We start from the raw sequence: 22,349 nt of genomic DNA, 5'->3' as shown, positions 1-22,349 counted from the left end.
GTTCACAGCCTCAGCTGTGCCCGCTATGTCTTTATCTGCTTGTGTGTGTGGCCTCTCTCCTGTGCTGGGGAGCAAGTCCCCGAGTGCGGGGTCTGCCTTTGCTCACCGCCCCGCCCAGCACTGGCTACAGTAGCCTCTGAATATTTGCCAAACGCATGGACAAAATAAGTGATGTGTGCTCTCTACAGACAAAATCTACATTCTGGGGCATGCAAAGATACAAATGTGGAAACTGATGATGGATGGTTGGTGTGTTGAGTCCAAGGGTTCGTGCAAAGATGGGGACAGCCCACCAAAGTATAATAAACCAGAAGCAAACTTTATTCCAGAAACCAGATTCCAGGAAAACCAGAAGCAAACTTAAAACAAAAACAAACAAACAAACAAACAAAAAAACCAAACAATACCACGGGGCACATAAGCTTATCAGCTAGCTGAGACCACAGCTAGAGATGGTGTTTATTAGGCTGTGGCCAAAGGCTGGTTTCTAAGTAGGGGCACCAAGCATTAGGTCTGAACAAAGGAATTTTTATGATCTTGTCCAGACTAGCGGGCCAGTCAACGGAGACCTTAAGGAAGGGGAGTGGGTTCTAACGTCAATGGGTAACTAGGCAGCAATCATGAAATATGTTTCAGAGGAGATTACAGAGAAAGTCACTAATTGCAAGAAAACAGATGTCTTTAGCAATTGGTTAGAAAAAGGGACTGCTTGCTAGTAATGTCAGAGGGTTAATAAATCAGAATAATTGGTTCTTAGGGTGGGAACTTAGAAGATAGAAGAAAGTTCTTTTTTTGTTGTTGTTTTTTTGTTTTCGAGACAGGGTTTCTCTGTAGGTTTGGAGCCTGTCCTGGAACTAGCTCTTGTAGACCAGGCTGGCCTAGAACTGCCTTTGCCTCCCAAGTGCTGGGATTGGATTAAAGGCGTGTGCCACCACCACCTGGCTAGAAGAAAGTTCTTCACCCTATCTCAAGGTAAAACTCAGATAAAGACTGCCCGTCACACTTTACAACCTCCTTTCTCAGAGCTCATTAGTCAAACCCGTGGTTCTGCCTTGTCCACCGTCTCTCCTGGTACCTCCGGGCAGTGTGTACTGAAGCCCCTGCCTCCCCTTTAATGGTGCCAGTTTCCCATAACAGAGACAGTGTCCATCCCAGAGGTCAGCATCTCTGTCTCCTAAAGGTTAACTCAGTTCACATTTGTCGTTTATCAAGGATGGCCAGAACACTACTCTCAGTTTGCAGAGAGAAGCTCCGGCCTTGTAAATAGAGCTATGGGTTGTAAAGCGAAATAGCCCACTGTTAATAGTTAATCCTCAAGCTGCTGAGAAAGCTGCTGACAGTCTGTTCTCATTCACCTAGACTTACAACTTTATATTTCTTTATTTCTACATTTCTCTCTTTGGAACCTACATTTTTATATTCTTTTTCTTGGACTCTTCAGGTGGATCAATGGATAGACAGGTAGACGGATGGATGAGTAGATGGGTGGATGGAAGGCTGAATGGGTACTTAGAAGGATAGATGGGTGGATGGATGGATATATGTAGATTGATAGCTGAACAGATGGATGGGTGCTGACTACAGAGAAGAATGGGTAGATGAAGGGTGGATGAGAAATTGACTAGACTGATGGAAGAATATGTTGATGGATACTGATACTCTTTGGTCCTTTTCTGGACTTGGTTGGTCGTCAAGGGTTCAAATTCTCCCATAACTCATAAGTACACCGTGTGGTGTGTCAAAACAGTTGCTCACAGTCTCTGAGATTCAGGTCACAAACCCCGGATGCAGTGTAACCCTTCCTGCCAACTATGTACCCGTAGGTTTGGTGCACAGTGGACCTGGTGTAAGACACCTGGGTTCAAAACTGCCACTGTCCCCTGTCCTAACAGGGACACACTGTGGCGCTGACTGCATGCTGTGGGTGGATTAGGTGGGATAGGATGGGGTTCAGGGTTAGGACACCGCGCTGCTGAGGATAAAGCTATGAAAGCGGACTCTCTCTCTCCACAGTGCTGAGCTGTCTTATCTGCAGGCTTCCCTCCCTGTGCTGAATTATCAGTGTGATAACACGGAGAACACAATTTAGCCTTTCTAAAAAACACATTCCAAATCCCAATGTACACGGGCCCTGGGAGTTTCAAAGGGAGGACTGTACGCTGTGTGCCGTGTGCTAGAACAGGCCCTCAGCATATGGTCAACAATGTCTGCATCTTAGGGTTGTACTTGTGTGGTTGTGTGTGTAGTGTGTATGTTTTAGCACGTGTGGTATGTGTTAGTGTGTGTAGTATAAGTGTGTGGTCAGGTGTGTATCTGTGATTGTATGTGTAGTGTTTACATATGGGTATGTTGTGTGTGGTATGTGTGGCATGTGTGTGGTATGTGTGCAGTATGCGTGTGGTTGTGTTGCATGTGTGTGGTGTGTGCAGTATGCATGCGTGTGGTTGTGTTGCACGTGTGTCATGTGTGTGCAGTATGCATGCGTGTGGTTGTGTTGCATGTGTGTGGTATGTGTGCAGTATGCGTGTGGTTGTGTTGCATGTGTGTCGTGTGTGTGCAGTATGCGTGTGGTTGTGTTGCATGTGTGTCGTGTGTGTGCAGTATGCGTGTGGTTGTGTTGCATGTGTGTCGTGTGTGTGCAGTATGCATGTGTGTGGTTGTGTTGCATGTGTGTGGTATGTGAGCAGTATGCATGTGTGTGGTTGTGTTGCATGTGTGTGGTGTGTGCAGTATGCATGTGTGTGGTTGTGTTGCATGTGTGTGGTATGTGAGCAGTATGCATGTGTGTGGTTGTGTTGCATGTGTGTGGTATGTGAGCAGTATGCATGCGTGTGGTTGTGTTGCATGTGTGTGGTATGTGAGCAGTATGCATGCGTGTGGTTGTGTTTCATGTGTGTGGTGTGTGCAGTATGCATGTATGTGGTTGTGTTGCACATGTGTAGTATGTGTGCAGTATGCATGCGTGTGGTTGTGTTGCATGTGTGTGGTGTGTGCAGTATGCATGTATGTGGTTGTGTTGCATGTGTGTGGTGTGTGCAGTATGCATGTATGTGGTTGTGTTGCATGTGTGTGGTGTGTGCAGTATGCATGTGTGTGGTTGTGTTGCATGTGTGTGGTGTGTGCAGTATGCATGTATGTGGTTGTGTTGCACATGTGTAGTATGTGTGCAGTATGCATGTGTGTGGTTGTGTTGCACGTGTGGTGTGTGTGCAGTATGCGTGTGGTTGTGTTGCATGTGTGTGGTGTGTGCAGTATGCATGCGTGTGGTTGTGTTGCATGTGTGTGGTGTGTGCAGTATGCATGCATGTGGTTGTGTTGCACATGTGTAGTATGTGTGCAGTATGCATGTGTGTGGTTGTGTTGCACATGTGTAGTATGTGTGCAGTATGCATGTGTGTGGTTGTGTTGCACATGTGTAGTATGTGTGCAGTATGCGTGTGTGTGGTTGTGTTGCATGTGTGTGGTATGTGAGCAGTATGCGTGTGTGTGGTTGTGTTGCATGTGTGTGGTATGTGAGCAGTATGCATGCGTGTGGTTGTGTTGCACATGTGTAGTATGTGTGCAGTATGCATGTGTGTGGTTGTGTTGCACGTGTGTACACATGTGCCATGGAGCGTGTGGAGGTCAGAGAACAGTTTTCTGGAGTTAGTTCTTCTACCTTGTGAGTTCTGAGGGCTGAATTTGGGCTGTTCAAGGGTGACTTTGACCACCTGATCACCCAGTTCCCCTCCCCACTCTCCGGTGCTGCGATCACAGTCACGTGCGTGTGTGAGCCTGGGCTTGCCGTGTGCGGGCAAACACGACCAGCTGAGCTAGAGCATTATTCCTGAGTTTTCTTTCAGTGAAAGCAAATTATGCGGTGGCTTTATAGATCAGAAAATGCAGGGAAGGGTTCAGTCAAGGTCACATTGGAGGGTAGGGCAGCCAAGTTTGTCAGAACACAGTTTTCCACCCCACAGCTAGCCTCTTGCAATCAGATTCTTGTTGCAAGAGATTCTTGTTGAGCGTGTGTCTTGCAACTAACCAAGACTTTCCCTTTGCAATACCCAAAAGTTAAATTTAGCTGCTGATAGTGCAAGAGAAAGGCTTAAAAACGAGGTGGAGCCATGGTCGTCCCATCTGAGCAATTTCATTCAGCAGTGCACCCATTGGGGGAGGAGAGCTCATGCCTGTAAACCCAGCAGCGGGGAGGCTGAGGCAAGTAGGTAGGGAGTTCAAGGCCAGCTACTTGAGACCCTGTCTCAGTTCAAAAGAAAAATGGGAAAAAAAGGGAAAGAAAATAAAAAAGAGAAAAGCACCTGTTGGTTTGTACGCAGGCAGAGTGGCACAGCAGGGTGTGTAGTGTTCCGACCTTTCCATCTTTATTCCTTAATATATGCAGGCGGAAGGAAATCAGCCGGGGTGTGGTGGTGCCACCTGGAGTATGGCCGCCTAGGATGGCTGAGGCAGGAGGATGGCCCAAACCCAAAGGTTTGAAGCCAGCCTGGGCAGCAGCAGAAACACCAAAATAGAATTTGACCTGCACAGTTCGGATGACCTTGGTGGTCTGGCGAAGTACAGTCCCGGGGCGTGCTGCATCTGGTTTCTTCCTCGCACTAGGCGAGAGTTCTGGGCTCAGGGGAGCAGAGCTCAGAAGTAGAGGTCCACTCTCACTAGCTCTACCGAGTCCATGCTGTCAGCATGTCTGTCGAGCCAGTGCTGAGATCAGATCTCTGCCGGACCACGACTTCCTCTCTCCTGTCAAAAAAGAATTCAGACAAATCCACGTCAAGCTTGCAGCTGATCCTCTCACTGGGGAGCTGGTCTTCACATGGTACCGGTCACACTGTTAGCCCCAAGTTAGAACATCCACAGAAGATCGAGGGAGCTTTGGGAGTTTGGCTGTCAGGAAGCTGCAGAGCCAGACTTTTCTGCAGGATCCTGAGCGGAAGGGAGGCTGTTTGGGTGTCTTTGTTACTTTAGTCAGTGGGAGGATGGTAGTGCCGTGAAACTTACAAGAAGAAAACCAAATTGTGGGTTTCCTCCCTCCTTCCCTTCCTCCCTGTCTCTCTCTTTCCTTCCTTCCTCCTTTTCCTCCTCTTCTTTTTTGAGGAGGTGAAGTTAAAAACCATGCTTGGGGTGGGGAGACCTAGAAAATCTAAACTGAGAATTTGGCCCATCCTTTTTTGTTTTTCTTCAATTGTCTAATGCAGGCCTCCCAGAATCTCCGACTCTTGTATAACTGGGGCAAGGGTTCCTGTTCACATGGCTGTGGTGTGCTTAGTGGCTCTCTAGAGGGAGATCCTGGACGTACAGCCCAGGGAACAGGTGCCATCAGGGGTTACCACGAAGCTACGTCCTCAGTAACCCCCCCCTCCCAGGGTTCATTGCAGGAATTGTATGCTATGCTTCAGAACGTACTTATGTACGTATAGTCCTGTCCCTATGAGGGCCTTCTCTTCTCCGGACCACGCCTTCCTCATCTGTGAAGCCAAGGTGTGGTGGGGATGAGCCCAGGGAGCCTCCTGGACTTCTCCCGATTTTGTTGATGCTTAATAGGGACCTCGGTGGCTGTGAGGTGGCTCCAATGAGTAAAAAAGCCTGGTAACCCAAGCAATCCCCAGGACCCACGTGGTGGAAGGCGAGAACCGACTCCCACAAATTGTTCCCTGATCTCCACACTTGCTGAGGGAGGTCCACCCCCTGCCTAAAAAAATAATAAATGTAACTTAAAACATCTTTTGTTTTTTTGGTTTTTCGAGACAGGGTTTCTCTGTGGTTTTGGCGAACTCGCAGAGATCCGCCTGCCTCTGCCTCCCGAGTGCTGGGATTAAAGGCGTGCGCCACCACCGCCCGGCCTTAAAACATCTTTAAACTGAACGTGGGAAATTCACCGAGCCCCCCCTCCCCCCCCCCCCCCCCCCCCCCGCCTCTGTAACCAGCACAAGAGTGCCTGCCTTCTTCAGTTTCAGGATTTTCATCGGATCCCTACCGTGCATGTCAAACTTATGGAGTCCAGTGTAGAGGGCTGTGAAACATCTCCGGGGTTGCTGGGAGGAAGAGGACAGATTCCATGAGTTCACCGGTGGTCGGGAGCAGGTGCCCTGGTGGCTTGGGGAAAGGGGAGGCGGGGCCTGGGCGGGACAGCTCTCTGGGGGCGTGGCCTGGGCGGAACTGGGAGTTGGCTGGAGGCCCTGGGCCGTGGCCGAGCCGTAGGGGCGTGGGTGGAGCCACATAGCCTGGTGGGAGGTGTAGCGGACTGGCAGGAGGTCGGTCATTCTAGCAGGGCGTGGCCAGGCGGGGCTTTGCTTCGGCTTCCAAGAGTAGAGAGCAGTTCGGGATGGCCTGCGAGGCGCACTGCCCCGCTTGTTGCACCTGTCGCAAGCTGCGGTCAGAGGCCCTCCGGGAGAACGCTTCCGACTCTGGTGGCGACCTGGCGACCGTGCTGTGCCTTGGGAACGGGGCTTGCTCCCTGGGATTAGGGGTTGCAAACTGCGCATCCCCATGGGAGCCGGCTAGGATTGGCCGGTGGGCCGGGCAACATGAGCCCCGCTAAATGCAAGGTCTGTTTCCCTGAGCGCACAGGAAAGTAAGTAAGGCCGCGATTTTAGTAACTGCTTTTGCAAACTCGTGTACCCCTCCCAGTCTAGATCCGCTGTCCACCCCTGAACACCCTATCTTTCCCCACCTTCCTCCCAGAGATGAGAGTTTAGCTTGTGCCGCTATAGGATGGAGCACACCTCGCAAACTAGCGTCCTAGGTGGGCACTCAGTGAAGTTTGGAGAAAACATTGCCCAGCACACAAGTGCCTCGAGATTGATTCCTGGGACGCAGCACCCTTCCTATCTCCTCTCCTCTTGCCTCTTTGGCCTTGAGAAAGTGACGCTTGTGGGAGGCAACACTTTTTGAAGCTGAAGCCCTTGGAGAGCCCAGGTACCCTGAGCAAGCTTTGTATTAAAGGTCATTTTCTGGGCATACTGATTGGGCAAAGCTTCTAGCCCCACCCACTCGACTGTTAATTTCCTTTCCCCTTTTATTTATCGCACTATGAAAACAGTCACCAAAGGGATGTTGCATTCGTTGCTGAGAATTCAGCCCTTTAGCCCGGAGTGTAGTGCACATTTGTAATCCTGGCTCTGCTGAGGCAGGAGGATTGAGTTTGAGGCCAGCTTGGGCTGTATAAGAAAGCCAACACACGTAAAGCCTTAAACAAACAAATGCACAAACTTAGAAAATTATGAATAAACAAAAAGAGAAGTAAAGATATAACTCCACGTGGATCAACAGTAGATACTAGACAAGCCTTGTTTGCAGTGCACATGTTTAATTTAAAAATTGAACCAAACAGAATTTATTGTATTGTAAGTCACTTTTAGTCTTTTTTCAAGTGGGATCTGCAAATGATGAGTTTATCTGTGTTTTTCTGGCCTGAGAGCAATAGTTCCTATGGGGTTAAACAGTTGAAAGCAATCAAGAGAACACCATTTGTGTGAAAACTACGAGAAATTCAAAGGTCAGAGTGCACAAATAAAGTTTTATTGGCACATAGCTCCACTCACTGGTTTCTAGAAAGCCTGTGCCACCACTTGTGGGCTTTGCTAGATGACCTGAGTAGTCGGACAGAGGCTAAGGTTATAACACTTGAGGTATCAACTAGCTGGGAATTGACTTGCCAACCTTGCTCTGTGTGCCAGGCTTTTCCTAGGTCCAGCATGTTCCTGCAAATGATACACTTTAACACGTGCAAGCAGTCACTGTGTGCAGTGGACAGTCCAGCTTTGTCTCCTCTGTGATGTAGATACAGCACAGTGAGCCACAGCCTGGAGCTGAGGCACTGCCTTCTCCTTAGCTACTTTCTTGCAGCAAATAACCTGGTCCATCAGGATCCCCTATGCACGTCCCATGTGTGTAAAGCTTGCCTCTGCAAACAAGAAGGGGTATAGCTGTGTTTGGCAAGAACGACTTGTATCTTCCAGAAACTCCCAGTCAAGTGGTAGCAAATATCTGGTCAGTTCAATAGTCTTCCTTTCTTTGTGGTTTTACCTTCTATCAATCATGGTCTGAAAATATTGAGTTAAAAATTCCAGACACAGTTGGTATGTTTGATATTGTTGATGGCCCTGAGGGATGTGATGAAATCTTGTGAGAGCCCATGCGTCCTTTTGTACAGTGTATCCATTCTTTGTATGCTATCTGCACCTCAGTATTTAGTGCGCTCCTGGTCACCACATGGCCATTATGTTACCACGCTACTTCTGCTCAAGTCACTCTTATTTCCTTAACAATTGCCTAAAAGCAGGAGGGGAGAGATGCTGGAGATTTTATTGCAGTACTTGTTACAATGAATCTGTTTATTAATATTATTGGAAATCTCTTTTGTTGTTGTTTTGTTTTTGAGACAAGATTTCTCTGTGTAGCCTTGTCAGTCCTAGAAGTAGCTCTGTAGACCAGGCTGGCCTCAAACTCACTGCGATCTGCCTGTGTCTGCTTCTGGAGTGTTGGGATTAAAGGCATGCGCCATCACCGCCGGCCCTGTTATTCTGAATCTCTTACCATGACTAATTTATAAGATAGACTTTATTATTGGTGTGTACATGTAGGAAACAAAGCCAGCCAGCCAGTATCGACGGGCTCAGGACTAACCATAGTCCTAGGCTTGCACCCCAGGTCTAGAACAGGTTCCCTAAAGATCTCCTGCAACTCTAATTCAAGGTCTGGGCTCTCCAGGTGATCAGGCTGGATAGAACAAATATGTGTTACAAGGAGACTTATTAGATTAGTTTGCACAGTCATTATACCTGCTATAACTTGTGGGATGCTTTTCCCATGCTAGTATGAGTTCTATGTAGATGTCATGCTTTGTGACCATATAGTTTCTCACAGCAACTCATTCTGCAGTGGCAGTAACTACACAATTAAATGGGCCTGGCTGTGTTCCACTAGAGGACTCTAAAACAGGATGTTTGTGTAATTGTTATGTGGCACAAGAGAAATCTTTGGACGTGGTGAAGTCATTCATGGCAGATTGAATTTGTTCAGGGACCACCTCTGATCACCCTTGAGCTGGTGTCATTCTAGAAGGCATCGCGAGGGTGTGTGTCCTGAGAAATTCCCAAGGGTCAGGCTGTCAAGACAACTCAGCAGGCAAAGGTGCCAGCCACTAACCTTGACCTGGGTTTAATTCCTGGAGTCTACATGATGGAATGAAAGAACTGACTCCCAAAAGCTGCCCTCTGACCTCTCCATACACACGGTAGTTCATGCAGACCCCTCCAAATAAATTAATAAATCCATTTAATTAAATGCTTTTAATAGAAATCTCCAAAGGTCTATTGATCTGGTATCCTACTTATCTGTAAGATTTGTTTTTATTTCTGTGTGTTGGTGTGTGTGTCTGTCTGTATATGCTGTATGCCTGTGTGTCTGTCTGTATGAGTATGTGTGTGTGTGTGTGTGTATGCTGTGAGTGTCTCTCTGTGTATCTGTCTGTATATGCCGTATGTGTGTGTGAGTTTATGTGTGTGTATGTGTGCACCCTCAGAGGCCAGAAGAGGGTGTCAGATCCCCTAAAACTGGAGTTAGAGGTAGCTGTGAACCACCCATGCGGGTCCTTTGGAGGAGCAGCAAGCTCTCTTAACTGCTGAACCATCTCTGTGGCTCCAGGAACCTAGTTTTGAGTTGTCTGTAGGAAAGTGGCTTTAGCAGCTCCATTGGCTTCATGCCTTCTTCCTGTGCCCCGTTACCAACTGCAGACATGCTTTGTGTAGACGTTGCCTCCCTTCCACCATGTGGTTGGTGGTCAGGGTGCTGGTTCCTGCCCATCCCCTAGTGACGACAAGAGAGGGTGAGGGATTTAAGTGTTGGGGGACACTGGACCCTGAACAGCTCGGTTTGTTCTCTGGTTCTGGGATGGTACCCAAGGTCTACTACACCACAGGCAAGAGTACTACCGTTGAGTGGCACCCCACCTCCCTAGATTCTGTATGTTTGTTTAATTTATCTTAAAATTATTGGAGAGAAGATGACATCTGTGGCAGTCAGAACAGTTTGCATTAGTTGGTTCCTTTCCTCCGTCTTGGGGGTTGAAAGGCTCAGAGTCAGATCATCAGGCTTGGGGGCCCAGCCTGCATTTGCTTGTTGAGACGGAGACTTCCCATGTGGGCTCAGACTGACCTTGAATTCACAATCCTGTCTCCACCTCCCAGGTGTTTTGATTTCAGGGTGCATCACTACTCCCCATTTCAGGTCTGACTGAGGGGAGGAGCGGAGTAGTGGCAGGGAGTAGTGGCAGGTTCTGGAGCAGAAGATCAGGAGGGTGGCCCTCGGCCAGCCAGGTTTGCCCACTGGAGATCTCCTGGAGCTTGGGGCCGTCCTGTGCATTGTATGGGACTGAGCAACATCTCTGATCTTGACCCACTAGGTACAGACTCCCTGAGTTGATATTGTCACACATCCTCCTGAGGAACAGAAGTGCCCTGCTTGAGGACCCCTGTGCCCTCTCTCTTATTTCCAGAGGCCATGTTGCAGGGTTTGTCTTTGCACCTACTCAGTCTTTTCTACCCCGGTTAAACTCTGAGGTTAGATAGGGTTAAATCACCCACCCAGCTCGGTTGCTCATCAACTTTGTGGTTGGGGTAAGTGGTCCTCCCTGTCTCGTTACTGAGAACAGAAGGCAGCTTCTCCTACGCAGAGCGGTAGGAAGTCAGCGAGAAAGTCCAGGCCATTGTATGCCCTTGACAACATTGATTTCCTCCCGGAACAGCCTGGTCTTGTGCCCCAGCAGCTGACTGGGACTGGTGTTTGGCTGGCACCTCTGTTGTTGGTTGCTGCTCGAAGCCATTTCCCAAGCCACCATGGCTCATTTCAGCCCTCACCCTTGTCCTCCTGCGTAAGGTCAGGACTTAGTGTGCTTAGGTTCTCCTTCAGTCGGCTCCAGTGCCAGGGAAAGGTCGTCTGTCTGGAGCCGACATTGGCTGGCTTCCAGCATTGTCAAAAAGAGTCACAACAGCCCTGTGCCTAGAACAAGGCTACCCCTTGCCTTGGATGCTTCTTTGATGGTCTTCAGGGAAGGGTTCGAGGCCTGCCTGAAGAAAGGATTCCATCACTAGCCAATCAAAGTGACGCCACAGATGGTTCTAAACCTCAAAATGGAGTTTTTCTTAACTGTGCATATTTCCATCAAGTCCCAGGAGCTGGAAGGTTTGTGTGGAGGGGTCAGACTTTCTGATGTAGGGGGATATCAGCCTGTGGGGGAAGATCACTGAAAGGCGAGGATAGAGTTCAGATGGGGGCTTCGTGGAATAGGCTCAGCGAGTGGCTTGTTGCTCCTCTTGGTTAAGGAGCAGGTGAACCCTGACTCTCCTGGTGTGGTCCTTGATTCAGTGGGCGCCACATGTCACCCTGGGCCCCTTTCTTTCCCTCTATTGAGGGTCTAAACAGCCTCACTTAATCATAAGTAAACATGCGGACCAACCGAATGAGCTGTGTGTTATTGTCCCCATATCCCAGCTAGGAAAACTGGGTGCTCCAGGAGACGGTGGAATGACCATGGCTTTGGAAACAACAGACACCATTCAGGAGAGGGATGCTTGAAACGGGGACACTACTCTCCTTACTGGGGTCAGCAGGCCATCAGGTGTCAAGGAATAGGATGCTCTAAGGAGGAGACATTTGGTTGGGGACATGGCTCAGTCAGTATTGCAAGTTGGGGGAACTGAGTTCGATTTCCCCAAACCCATTAGAAAATAAGTGTCCGGATTGGGAGGCAGAGGCAGGCAGATGTGTGGAATTTGCAGGCAGCCGTTGCTGCATAACGGGTGAGCTCCAGGTTGGGGGGAGACTGTCCCAAAGGAGGTGGATGGTGTCTGGAGGATGGCGCCCAAGGTTGTCTGCTGGTCTCCACATATGTGTGCACACGCCCCATGCACACACATAGCACCACGAATACACATGCTCTATGAAAACCAGAAGGGAGCCGGGCGGTAGCACTCAGGAGGCAGAGGCAGGTGGATCTCTGTGAGTTTGAGGCCAGCCTGGTCTACAAGAGCTAGTTCCAGGACAGGTTCCAAAGCTACAGAGAAGCCCTGTTTTGGAAAAAAAAACAAAACCCAAAGGGAAAATTTACATACCCCCAAACCAACCCTGGGACATTGAAAACATAAGGACCAAAATGAAGAATTTTGCTGCATGGATGGTTAGGAGAGAAAGCTGAAGGACTTCTCCAGAAGATAGAAGAAAGGAGGAGAGAAGAAAATGCTCTAGTCGGCTAACTTCAGAATTTCAACAAAATATATAATGTAGTAGGCTAACCTCTGCACTTCAACAGCCAAGCTTCAGGATATGATAGGGAGGAATAAGAGGTAAGGAGATATTTGCAGACAGAGTCCCAGTGTGTTAACTTTCAGTTTAGAGAAGGCAAGGCTTGGGATAGATCTCAGAATCCTTCTATCCCTAGCCTGTGAGCCTCGGGCTCCATTCCCAGCACCGTGAAGAACTAGGGCACCAGCCTGAGAGGGCCTGGCAAATCCACAGCCTCGCTGGCGGCAAACCCACAGCCTCGCTGGCGGCAAACCCACAGCCTCGCTGACGGCAAATCCACAGCCTCGCTGGCGGCAAACCCACAGCCTCGCTGGCGGCAAACCCACAGCCTCGCTGACGGCAAATCCACAGCCTCGCTGGCGGCAAACCCACAGCCTCGCTGACGGCAAATCCACAGCCTCGCTGGCGGCAAATCCACAGCCTCGCTGGCGGCAAATCCACAGCCTCGCTGGCGGCAAACCCACAGCCTCGCTGGCGGCAAACCCACAGCCTCGCTGGCGGCAAACCCACAGCCTCGCTGACGGCAAACCCACAGCCTCGCTGGCGGCAAACCCACAGCCTCGCTGGCGGCAAATCCACAGCCTCGCTGGCGGCAAATCCACAGCCTCGCTGGCGGCAAATCCACAGCCTCGCTGGCGGCAAATCCACAGCCTCACTGATGGAAACAGACATGTTTGTGCACACATGACACCGTCAAATTCAGGGGACAGAAGAACATGTAACCTTCCAAATATGGAAAAACCAGGCCACTGACAAAAGATGAAGGATTAAAACCCACCAACCAGAAAAACAAACAAAAACCCTCCAACAAAACAACAAGAAGAAACAATAAAAACCCCAAACACCTGGGGACTTCCACACCACAACGCTGGCTTCAAAACTCTGAAGGAAGTTTGCCTTCCTTCAGCTCAGCACAGAGTGAACAACGGGTCTGAACCCAAGGGCAGAAGGAAAACAGTTGCCAGACACGCAAGGCAGTCATGTTTTCTTTTTTTTTCTTTTTACCTTTTTTTTAATTTATTTATTAAGGATTTCTGCCTCCTCCCCGCAACCGCCTCCCATTTCCCTCCCCCTCCCCTGATCAAGTTCCCCTCCCTCATCTGCTCGAAGAGCAATCAGGGTTCCCTGACCTGTGGGAAGCCCAAGGACCGCCCACCTCTATCCATGTCTCGTAAGGTGAGCATCCAAACTGCCTAGGCTCCCCAAAGCCAGTACGTGCAGTAGGATCAAAAACCCACTGCGATTGTTCTTGAGTTCTCAGTATTCCTCATTGTCCGCTATGTTCAGGTAGTCCGGATTTATCCCATGCCTTTTCAGACCCAGGCCAGCTGGCCTTGGTGAGTTCCTGATAGAACATCCCCATTGTCTCAGTGTGTGGGTGCACCCCTCGCGGTCCTGAGTTCCTTGCTCGTGCTCCGTCTCCTTCTGCTCCTGATTTGGACCTTGAGATTTCTGTCCGGTGCTCCAATGTGGGTCTCTGTCTCTGTCTCCTTTCATCGCCTGATGAAGGTTAATATTCATGAGGATGCCTATGTGTTTGTCTTTGGATTCACCTTCTTATTTAGTTTCTCTCGGAACATGAATTATAAGCTCAATGTCTTTTATTTATAGCTAGAAACCAAATATGAGTGAGTACATCCCATGTTCCTCTTTTTGGGTCTGGCTTAACTCACTCAGGATAGTGTTTTCTATTTCCATCCATTTGTATGCAAAAAGTCCTTGTTTTTTACTGCTGAGTAATATTCTAATATGTATATATTCCATACTTTCTTCATCCATTCTTCTGTTGAAGGGCATCTAGGTTGTTTCCAGGTTCTGGCTATTACAAACAATGCTGCCATGAACATAGTTGAGCATATACTTTTGTTGTATGATAGGGCCTCTCTTGGGTATATTCCCAAGAGTGGTATTGCTGGATCCAGGGGTAGGTTGATCCCGAATTTCCTGAGAAACCGAAACACTGCTTTCCAGAGTGGTTGCACAAGTTTGCATTCCCACAAGCAATGGGTGAGTGTACCCCTTTCTCCACAACCTCTCCAACAAAGGCTATCATTGGTGTTTTTGATTTTAGCCATTCTGACAGGTGTAAGATGGTATCTTAAAGTTGTCTTGATTTGCATTTCCCTGATCGCTAAGGAAGTTGAGCATGACCTTAAGTGTCTTTTGGCCATTTGAAGTTCTTCTGTTGAGAATTCTCTGTTCAGCTCAGTGCCCCATTTTATAATTGGGTTGATTAGCCTTTTACGGTCTAGTTTCTTGATTTCTTCATATATTTTGGAAATCAGACCTTTGTCAGTTGCGGGGTTGGTGAAAATCTTCTCCCAGTAAGTGGGTTGCCTTTTTGTCTTAGTGACAGTGTCCTTTGCTTTACAGAAGCTTCTCAGTCTCAGGAGGTCCCATTTATTCAATGATGACCTTAGTGTCTGTGCTGCTGGGGTTATACGTAGGATGTGGTCTCCTGTGCCCATGTACTGTAGAGTACTTCCCACTTTCTCTTCTATCAGGTTCAGTGTGTTCGGACTGATATTGAGGTCTTTAATCCATTTGGACTTGAGTTTTGTGCATGGTGATAGATATGGATCTATTTTCATTCTTCTACAGATTGACATCCTGTTTTGCCAGCACAATTTGTTGAAGATGCTCTCTTTTTTCCATTGTATACTTTTAGCTCCTTTATCGAAAATCAGGTGTTCATAGGTTTGTGGGTTAAAGTCAGGGTCTTCTATTCAATTCCATTGGTCGACTTCTCTGTTTTTATGCCAATACCAAGCTGTTTTCAATACTGTAGCTCTGTAATAGAGTTTGAAGTCAGGGATGGTAATGCCTCCAGACAATCCTTTATTGTATAAGATTGTTTTGGCTATCCTGGTTTTTTTGTTTTTCCATATAAAGTTGATTATTGTTTTCTCCAGATCTGTGAAGAATTTTGATGGGATTTTGATGGGGATTGCATTGAATCTATAGATTGCTTTTGGTAGAATTGCCATTTTTACTATGTTGATCCTCCCAATCCAAGAGCAAGGGAGGTCCTTCCATTTTCTGGTGTCTTCTTCAATTTCTTTCTTCAAAGATTTATAATTCTTGTCAAATAGATCTTTCACTTCCTTGGTCAGAGTTACCCCAAGATATTTTATGCTATTTGTGGCTATTGTGAAAGGTGAAGCTTCTCTGATTTCCCTCTCTGCTTCCTTATCCTTAGTGTATAGGAAGGCAACTGATATTTTGGAGTTGATCTTGTATCCTGCCACATTACTAAAGGTGTTTATCAGCTGTAGGAGTTCTATGGTAGAATATTTGGTGTCACTTATGTATACTATCATATCATCTGCAAATAATGAAAGCTTAACTTCTCCCTTTCCAATACGAATCCCCTTGATCTCCTTATGTTGTCTTATTGCTATTGCTAGAACTTCAAGCACTATATTGAAGAGGTATGGAGAGAGTGGACATCCTTGTCGTGTTCCTGATTTTAGTGGGATGGCTTTGAGTTTTTCTCCGTTTAATTTAATGTTAGCTGTTGGCTTGCTGTAAATAGCTTTTATTATATTTAGGTAGGACCCTTGTATCCCTATTCTCTCCAAGAACTTTATCATAAAGGGGTGTTGAATTTTGTCGAATGCTTTTTCTGCATCTAATGAAATGATCATATGGTTTTTTTTCTTTCAGTTTATTTATATGGTGGATTACATTGATAGATTTGCGTATGTTGACCCAGCCCTGCATCTCTGGGATGAAGCCTACTTGATCATAATGGATAATTTTTCTTATGTGTTCTTGGATTCGGTTTGCCAGTATTTTATTGAGAATTTTTGTGTTGATATTCATGAGTGAGATAGGTCTGTAATTCTCTTTCTTGGGTGGGTCTTTGTGTGGTTTTAGTATCAGGGTAACTGTAGCTTCATAAAAGGAATTTGGCAATGACTCTTCTGTTTCTATATTGTGAAATACATTAAGGAGTATAGGTATTAGGTCTTCTTGGAAGTTCTGGTAGAATTCTGCATTGAAACCATCTGGTCCTGGGCTTTTTTTCGAAGGGAGATTTTTGATAACCGTTTCTAATTTTTCGTGAGTAACCGGTCTATTTAGATCATTCACCTGGTCTTGGTTTAGCTTTGGTATATGGTACTTATTTAAAAAAATGTCCATTTCTTTCGTATTTTCCAGTTTTGTGGCATACAGGCTTTTGTAGTAAGATCTAATGATTCTCTGAATTTCCTCTGTGTCTGTGGTTATGTCCCCCTTTTCATTTCTGATCTTATTTATTTGCATGTTCTCTCTCTGTCGTTTAATTAGTTTGGATAGGGGTTTGTCGATCTTGTTGATTTTCTCCAAGAACCAGCTTTTTGTTTCATTGATTCTTTGGACTGTTTTCTGTGTTTCTATTTTGTTGATTTCAGCCCTCAGTTTTATTATTTCCATTCTTCTACTTCTCCTGGGCGCGTCTGCTTCTTTTTTTTCTAGAGCTTTCAGGTGTGATGTTAAGTCCCCAATGTATGCATTCTCCGTTTTCTTTAAGTGGGCACTTAGTGCTATGAACTTTCCTCTTAGCACTGCTTTCATTGTGTCCCATAGGTTTGAGTATGTTGTCTCTTTATTTTCATTAAATTCAAGGAAGACTTTAATTTCTTTCTTAATTTCCTCCTTGACCCAGGTGTGGTTCAGTAGTTGACTGTTCAGTTTCCATGCGTTTGTTGGCTTTCTGTGGGTAGCATTGTTGTTGCCTTCTAACTTTAATCCGTGGTGATCAGATAGGACACAGGTGGACACTGATATTTTTTTGTATCTGTGGAGGTTTCCTTTGTTTCCAAGTATGTGGTCAATTTTTGAGAAGGTTCCATGAGCTGCAGAGAAGAAGGTATATTCTTTCCTATTTGGGTGGAATGTTCTATAGATGTCTGTTAAGTCCATTTGCTTCATCACCTCCAATAATTCTCTTACTTCTCTATTAGGTTTCTGTCTGATTGACCTGTCCCTTGGAGAGAGAGGTGTGTTGAAGTCTCCTACTACTAGTGTGTGTGGTTTGATGTCTGCCTTGAGTTCTAGTAATATTTCTTTTACATAAGTAGGTGATTTTATATTGGGGGCGTAGATATTCAGGATTGAGACGTCATCCTGAGGAATTATTCCTGTTATGAGTATAAAGTGACCATCTCGGTCTCTCCTAATTGATTTTAGTTTGAAGTCAGTTTTGTTAGAAATTAGTATGGCCACATCTGCTTTTTTCTTAGGACCATTTGCTTGAAACACCTTTTCCCAACCCTTTACTCTGAGTAGGTGCCTGTCTTTGTGGTTGAGATGTGTTTCTTGCAAACAGCAGAATGTTGGATCCTGTTTTCGTATCCAATCTTTTAGCCTGTGCCTTTTTATAGGTGAATTGAGCCCATTAATATTAAGTGATATTAATGACCAGTGGTTGTTTACTCCGGTTATTCTTATTGCTTTTGGTAGTAGAGATTGTGTGTCTCCCTTCTTTGAGATGTGCTGGTGAAGGGTCACTAGATGCCTGAGTTATTGTAGGCAGTGTTGGCAGTGTTGGATTCCTTGGGTTGCGATTTTCCTTCTATTACTTTCTGTAGGGCTGGATTTGTGGCTATGTATTGTTTAAATTTGTTCTTATCCTGGAATGTCTTGTTTTTTTTTTCCATTGATAATGAATGATAGCATGGCTGGGTATAATAGTTTGGGTTTGCATCCATGGTCTCTTAGCTTCTGCAGGACATCTATCCAGGACCTTCTGGCCTTCATAGTTTCCATAGAGAAGTCAGGTGTAAGTCTGATCGGTTTACCTTTATAAGTTACTTGCCCTTTTTCCTTTGCAGCTCTTAATATTCTTTCTTTAACCTGTATATTTTATGTTTTGATTATTATATGGCGAGGAGATGTCTTTCTTTGATCCAGTCTGTTTGGTGTTATGTATGCTTCTTGAATATTTAAATAAATATCTTTCTTTAAGTTGGGAAAGTTTTCTTCCATAATTTTGTTGAAAATATTTTCTGGGCCTTTGAGCTGTGACTCTTCTCCTTCTTCTATTCCTATTATTCTTAGGTTTGGTTTTTTTATTGTGTCCCATATTTCCTGAATGTTTTGTGTTGAGAATTTGTTGGCTTCGCTGTTTTCTTTGATCTGTTCGTTTATTTTCTCTATGGTGTCCTCAGCATCTGAGATACTTTCTTCTATCTCTTGTATTCTATTGATTATGCTTGTTTCTGTAGACTCTGCTCGTTGACCTAGATTTTCCATATCCGGCTGGTCCTCAGTTTGTATTTTCTTCCTTGCCTTCATTTCAGTTTTCAATTCTTGAACTGTTTCCATTACCTGTTTGATCATTTTTTCTTGGTTTTCCAGGGTATCATGTACGTATTTACTCATTTCTTCAAACTTTTTGTTATACTTCTCATCCATTTTTATAAGGGCATTTTTACATGTTGTTTAAGGGACTCTATTGCCTTCATAAAGTCAATTTTTTCCACTTCTTCTGTGTTAGGTTGTTCAAATACTTCTGTTGTAAGATCATTGGGTTCTGGTGTTTTCATGTTGTTTTTCAGATTATTGGGTGAATTCTTGCCTTGGCGCCTGCCCATCTCCTCCTATTGATCCTATCTAATGGGTCTTTTAAAAACCGGATCAGGTTTCCCTGCTGGCCAAGGGCTCCGCTTACAAAATGCCCTCGCTCTGTTTCCTGGTTCCTGCCGCAGGCCAAGAACCCTCTCACCCTTCCGAAGGGTCTTCAGGACAGGACCAGGCTCCCCGTTTGCCAGTGACCTGGCTAACCAGAGGCCTACCTCTTTGATTTAATTGTAGTAGGGCGATCTGCTCTCCTTATTGCACGCCTGTCCCCGCCGCTTGCATCTGCCGCTGTGCTGGTCCCCCAAAGCCTCTTCCTGAATGCGGTGTCGAGCCACTCTGCCACGTCTGGACGCCCGCCTCGTCGGCAGTCATGTTTTCTGTCCCCTTCCATAGCTTTCTCAGAAAGCTACGCGAGGGTTTCTGCCATGGAAACCATAGGGGACACCAGGAAAGAGCAACAGTGCCTACAACAGAGCAGCCAGCATGTGGTCAGGACGCTGGTGGTGGGGACCTGGGGTGGGGTCAGTGAGTTGAGGATGTCACCGTAAAGCACACTGCTGTTCCACACACTGTCTTGTTAACCGCGTGACACCACTAGCAGACCCGTGCCAGCAAAACAAGGGAGTACCCAGAGAGAGATGGGGCCCGCCAGCCACCCCAGATTAGAATCCTACTCTGAGGAAAGGCAGAAGGAAGGACAGACACTGTGGTGCCTGTCGGGTGTATGAGATGGAAGCCACCCCCAGGGATGGCACCTGTGGGAAGGAGACAACCCGGAGGGGTTAGCCTCCTATGCTAGCGTCTGTGAGGAGGGTGGGACAGACCAACAAAGAACAAGTGAAGGCTGAAAATCACCTACTCTAGAATAAAATAGAGAACAAAGGGCCTTGGCGGCTCACCACCCTCATCTGTGAAAGCAAGCAGGCCAAACAGAGCCCGCTCTGCCGGAGCCTGGGGAGGCTCCTGGACAGAGCAGCTGTGGAACAGCTAAGCCTCCTCTCTGGATGGGACGGCCACAGGCGGCATCTCTGGCAGACGCTCAGGAGAGTGTGGTGTGTGCCCAGTGATGCTGCTTCAGTCACCAAACAGCCACATACGTGAGGATCAGTTGGTGTTTCTAGCCCAGTGCTGTGTAGAATGGCCGAGGCTGTATGTCCCTGCTACTTATGAGGCCGTTCCAGGAGGATCTCAGTTCTAGACTATCTTGGGTTACACAGACACTGCTTCAAAAAAGAGATTCTAGACTTATCATGTGGCGTTCCTAAGCTGGGTGAGTGCGTGCTAGGATGTCCCCACAGTGTAACCTAACGCACTTCACTCAGGAAGCATCTCTGCCCTTCAGCTGGGTGTGCCTGTGTCCAGGGGGTGTGGAACCTTGCAGATGTGAAATGTCGGAGCCAACAGGGGTTTCCTTTCAGAGGTTTCAGAAGAGTGAGGCAGGGGCCTTCCTTGTATTGTGATGTAGTTTGTGTTTTTATTATGTTTATTTGGGGTGTATGCATGTGTGTGTGTGTGCGTGTGCGTGCATGCATGCATGCGTGCATCAGAGGATAACTTTTAGGAGTTGAGTTGCTTCTTTCCTTTCACTACATGGGTCCTGGGGATTGAACTCAGATAGTCAGACTTGGCAGCAAGCACCTTTGCCCACTGAGCCATCTTGTCATGTGTTTTTCCTTTTGTTTTCAAGCCTTTAAGTTTCCTGAACCCTCAGTGAGTTTTTATCCACACTGACTGTATACAGAGGACTTTTGCTTCTTTGAAGATTCTACTTGTTTTTAGTTTATGTGTATCAGTGTTTACCTGCATGTATGTCTGTGTATGTACCATGTGGAGGGCCCACAAAGGCCAGAAGTCAGGGTTAGATCTCTGGAGTTGGAGTTACAGGTAGTTGGGAGTCACCGTGGGGTACTCAGGAGCAGCCAGTGCTCCTTGTGACCAGGTGACAGGGACTCCGGTCACCACAGTCCAGATGGTTTGGTGACTGCTCGTCCTCCTTGCATTTCCTGTACAAACGCACAAGAACCGACCCGGACAGTTGCGTCTTCCTTGGGCCCAAAGGCTTTGTTGAGTCTGCTATCAGCGTGCGCATTCGAAGTCCCATCTCATTCATGTTCTTCCCCGCTTTCTTTGAGTGTGTGTGTGTGTGAGGGGCACTTCCTGAACCCATCTGTGATTGTGCCTGTGTGTTGACACCTGATCTGGGGTCACTACTCACTGGTGATAGATTGACCCTTCCTCTTCTTCTCTTCCGGTGTCAGCTGTTCTTCCAAGCCCAGGGTGGGAAGGAAGGGGGAGGGAAAGCAGAGTCCGAAGCACAACTTCTATACTATGTTTTTAAAAACTTTTCAGCTTTAATGATAATAAAAAGTCCGTACAGAAAAATTCATGAAAGTTCCGTGTACTAAATTTGTCAAATGTTGGAATGAAGAGTCATAGTGTGTATAGATCTCCTTCCTGCTTATAGCATGCCCATAGCTGTTGTAAGTTCCCAGATAGGGGACGTGCCAAGCAAAAGCTGAGTTAGGGCAGGCAGAGGCCTCCTGAGGCAGCCTTGAGTCTCTTTGTGCTTCCATGGTTTTGTGTGTGTGTGTGTGTGTGTGTGTGTGTGTGTGTGTGTGCACGTGTGTTTGTGTAGGATGTGTGTATGTGATGCATATGTAGGGTGTGCTTGTATGTGGTGTGTGTGCGTGTGTAGGGTGTGTGTGGGGGGGTGTATTATAGAGTGTGTGTGTAGGGTGTGTGTGTGGGTATGTATTATAGAGTATGTGTGTAGGGTGTGGGGGGGGTGTGTTATAGAGTGTGTGTGTAGGGTGTGTGTGTGGGGGGTATTATAGAGTGTGTGTGTAGGGTGTGTGTGTGGGTATGTATTATAGAGTGTGTGTGTAGGGTGTGGGGGGGTGTATTATAGAGTGTGTGTGTAGGGTGTGTGTGTGTGGGGTGTATTATAGAGTGTGTGTGTAGGGTGTGTGTGTGGGTATGTATTATAGAGTGTGTGTGTAGGGTGTGGGGGGTGTATTATAGAGTGTGTGTGTAGGGTGTGTGTGTGGGGGGTGTATTATAGAGTGTGTGTGTAGGGTGTGTGGGGGGTGTATTATAGAGTGTGTGTGTAGGGTGTGTGTGTGGGTGTGTATTATAGACTGTGTGTGTAGGGTGTGTGGGTGGTGTGTGCATATGTAGGGTGTGTTTGTGTGTAGGGTGTGTGAGCACACACACTCTCCCTGGCCACTGGTTTTCCCCTCCGACTCTGCCCCAGCTCCGACTCTGCCCTGGAGGCTCCAGGCTTCCTCCCTCATGGCTCCCATCTTCCCTCTCTGCAGACCCAGCATGTCCGGACTCCACCTGGTGAAGAGAGGCCGTGAACATAAGAAACTGGACCTGCACAGAGATTTCACTGTAGCGTCCCCAGCTGAGTTTGTCACCCGCTTTGGAGGCAACAGAGTCATCGAGAAGGTACAGATGAGTCCTGCATGCTAGTGGGGGCGAGC

At 47.0% G+C, this 22,349-nt stretch overlaps 1 protein-coding gene across 3 annotated transcripts in view; it reads left to right on the top strand.

Annotated features, from left to right (window-relative positions):
• Positions 1-22,349, top strand: part of Acacb (acetyl-CoA carboxylase beta) — a 125,982-nt gene that overhangs the window by 29,056 nt on the left and 74,577 nt on the right. For all 3 annotated transcript variants that reach the window (XM_075983013.1, XM_075983023.1, XM_075983003.1), the window contains exon 3: positions 22,182-22,314. In XM_075983013.1, the coding sequence (XP_075839128.1) occupies positions 22,182-22,314 (133 nt within the window). The remainder of the gene's footprint in view (positions 1-22,181; positions 22,315-22,349) is intronic.

The sequence above is a fragment of the Microtus pennsylvanicus genome, chromosome 1 (assembly GCF_037038515.1).
Source record: "Microtus pennsylvanicus isolate mMicPen1 chromosome 1, mMicPen1.hap1, whole genome shotgun sequence".
NCBI classification, from domain to species: domain Eukaryota; kingdom Metazoa; phylum Chordata; class Mammalia; order Rodentia; family Cricetidae; genus Microtus; species Microtus pennsylvanicus.
The sequence above is the reverse complement of the archived record's forward strand: the minus strand, read 5'-3'. Positions and strand labels throughout refer to the sequence as shown.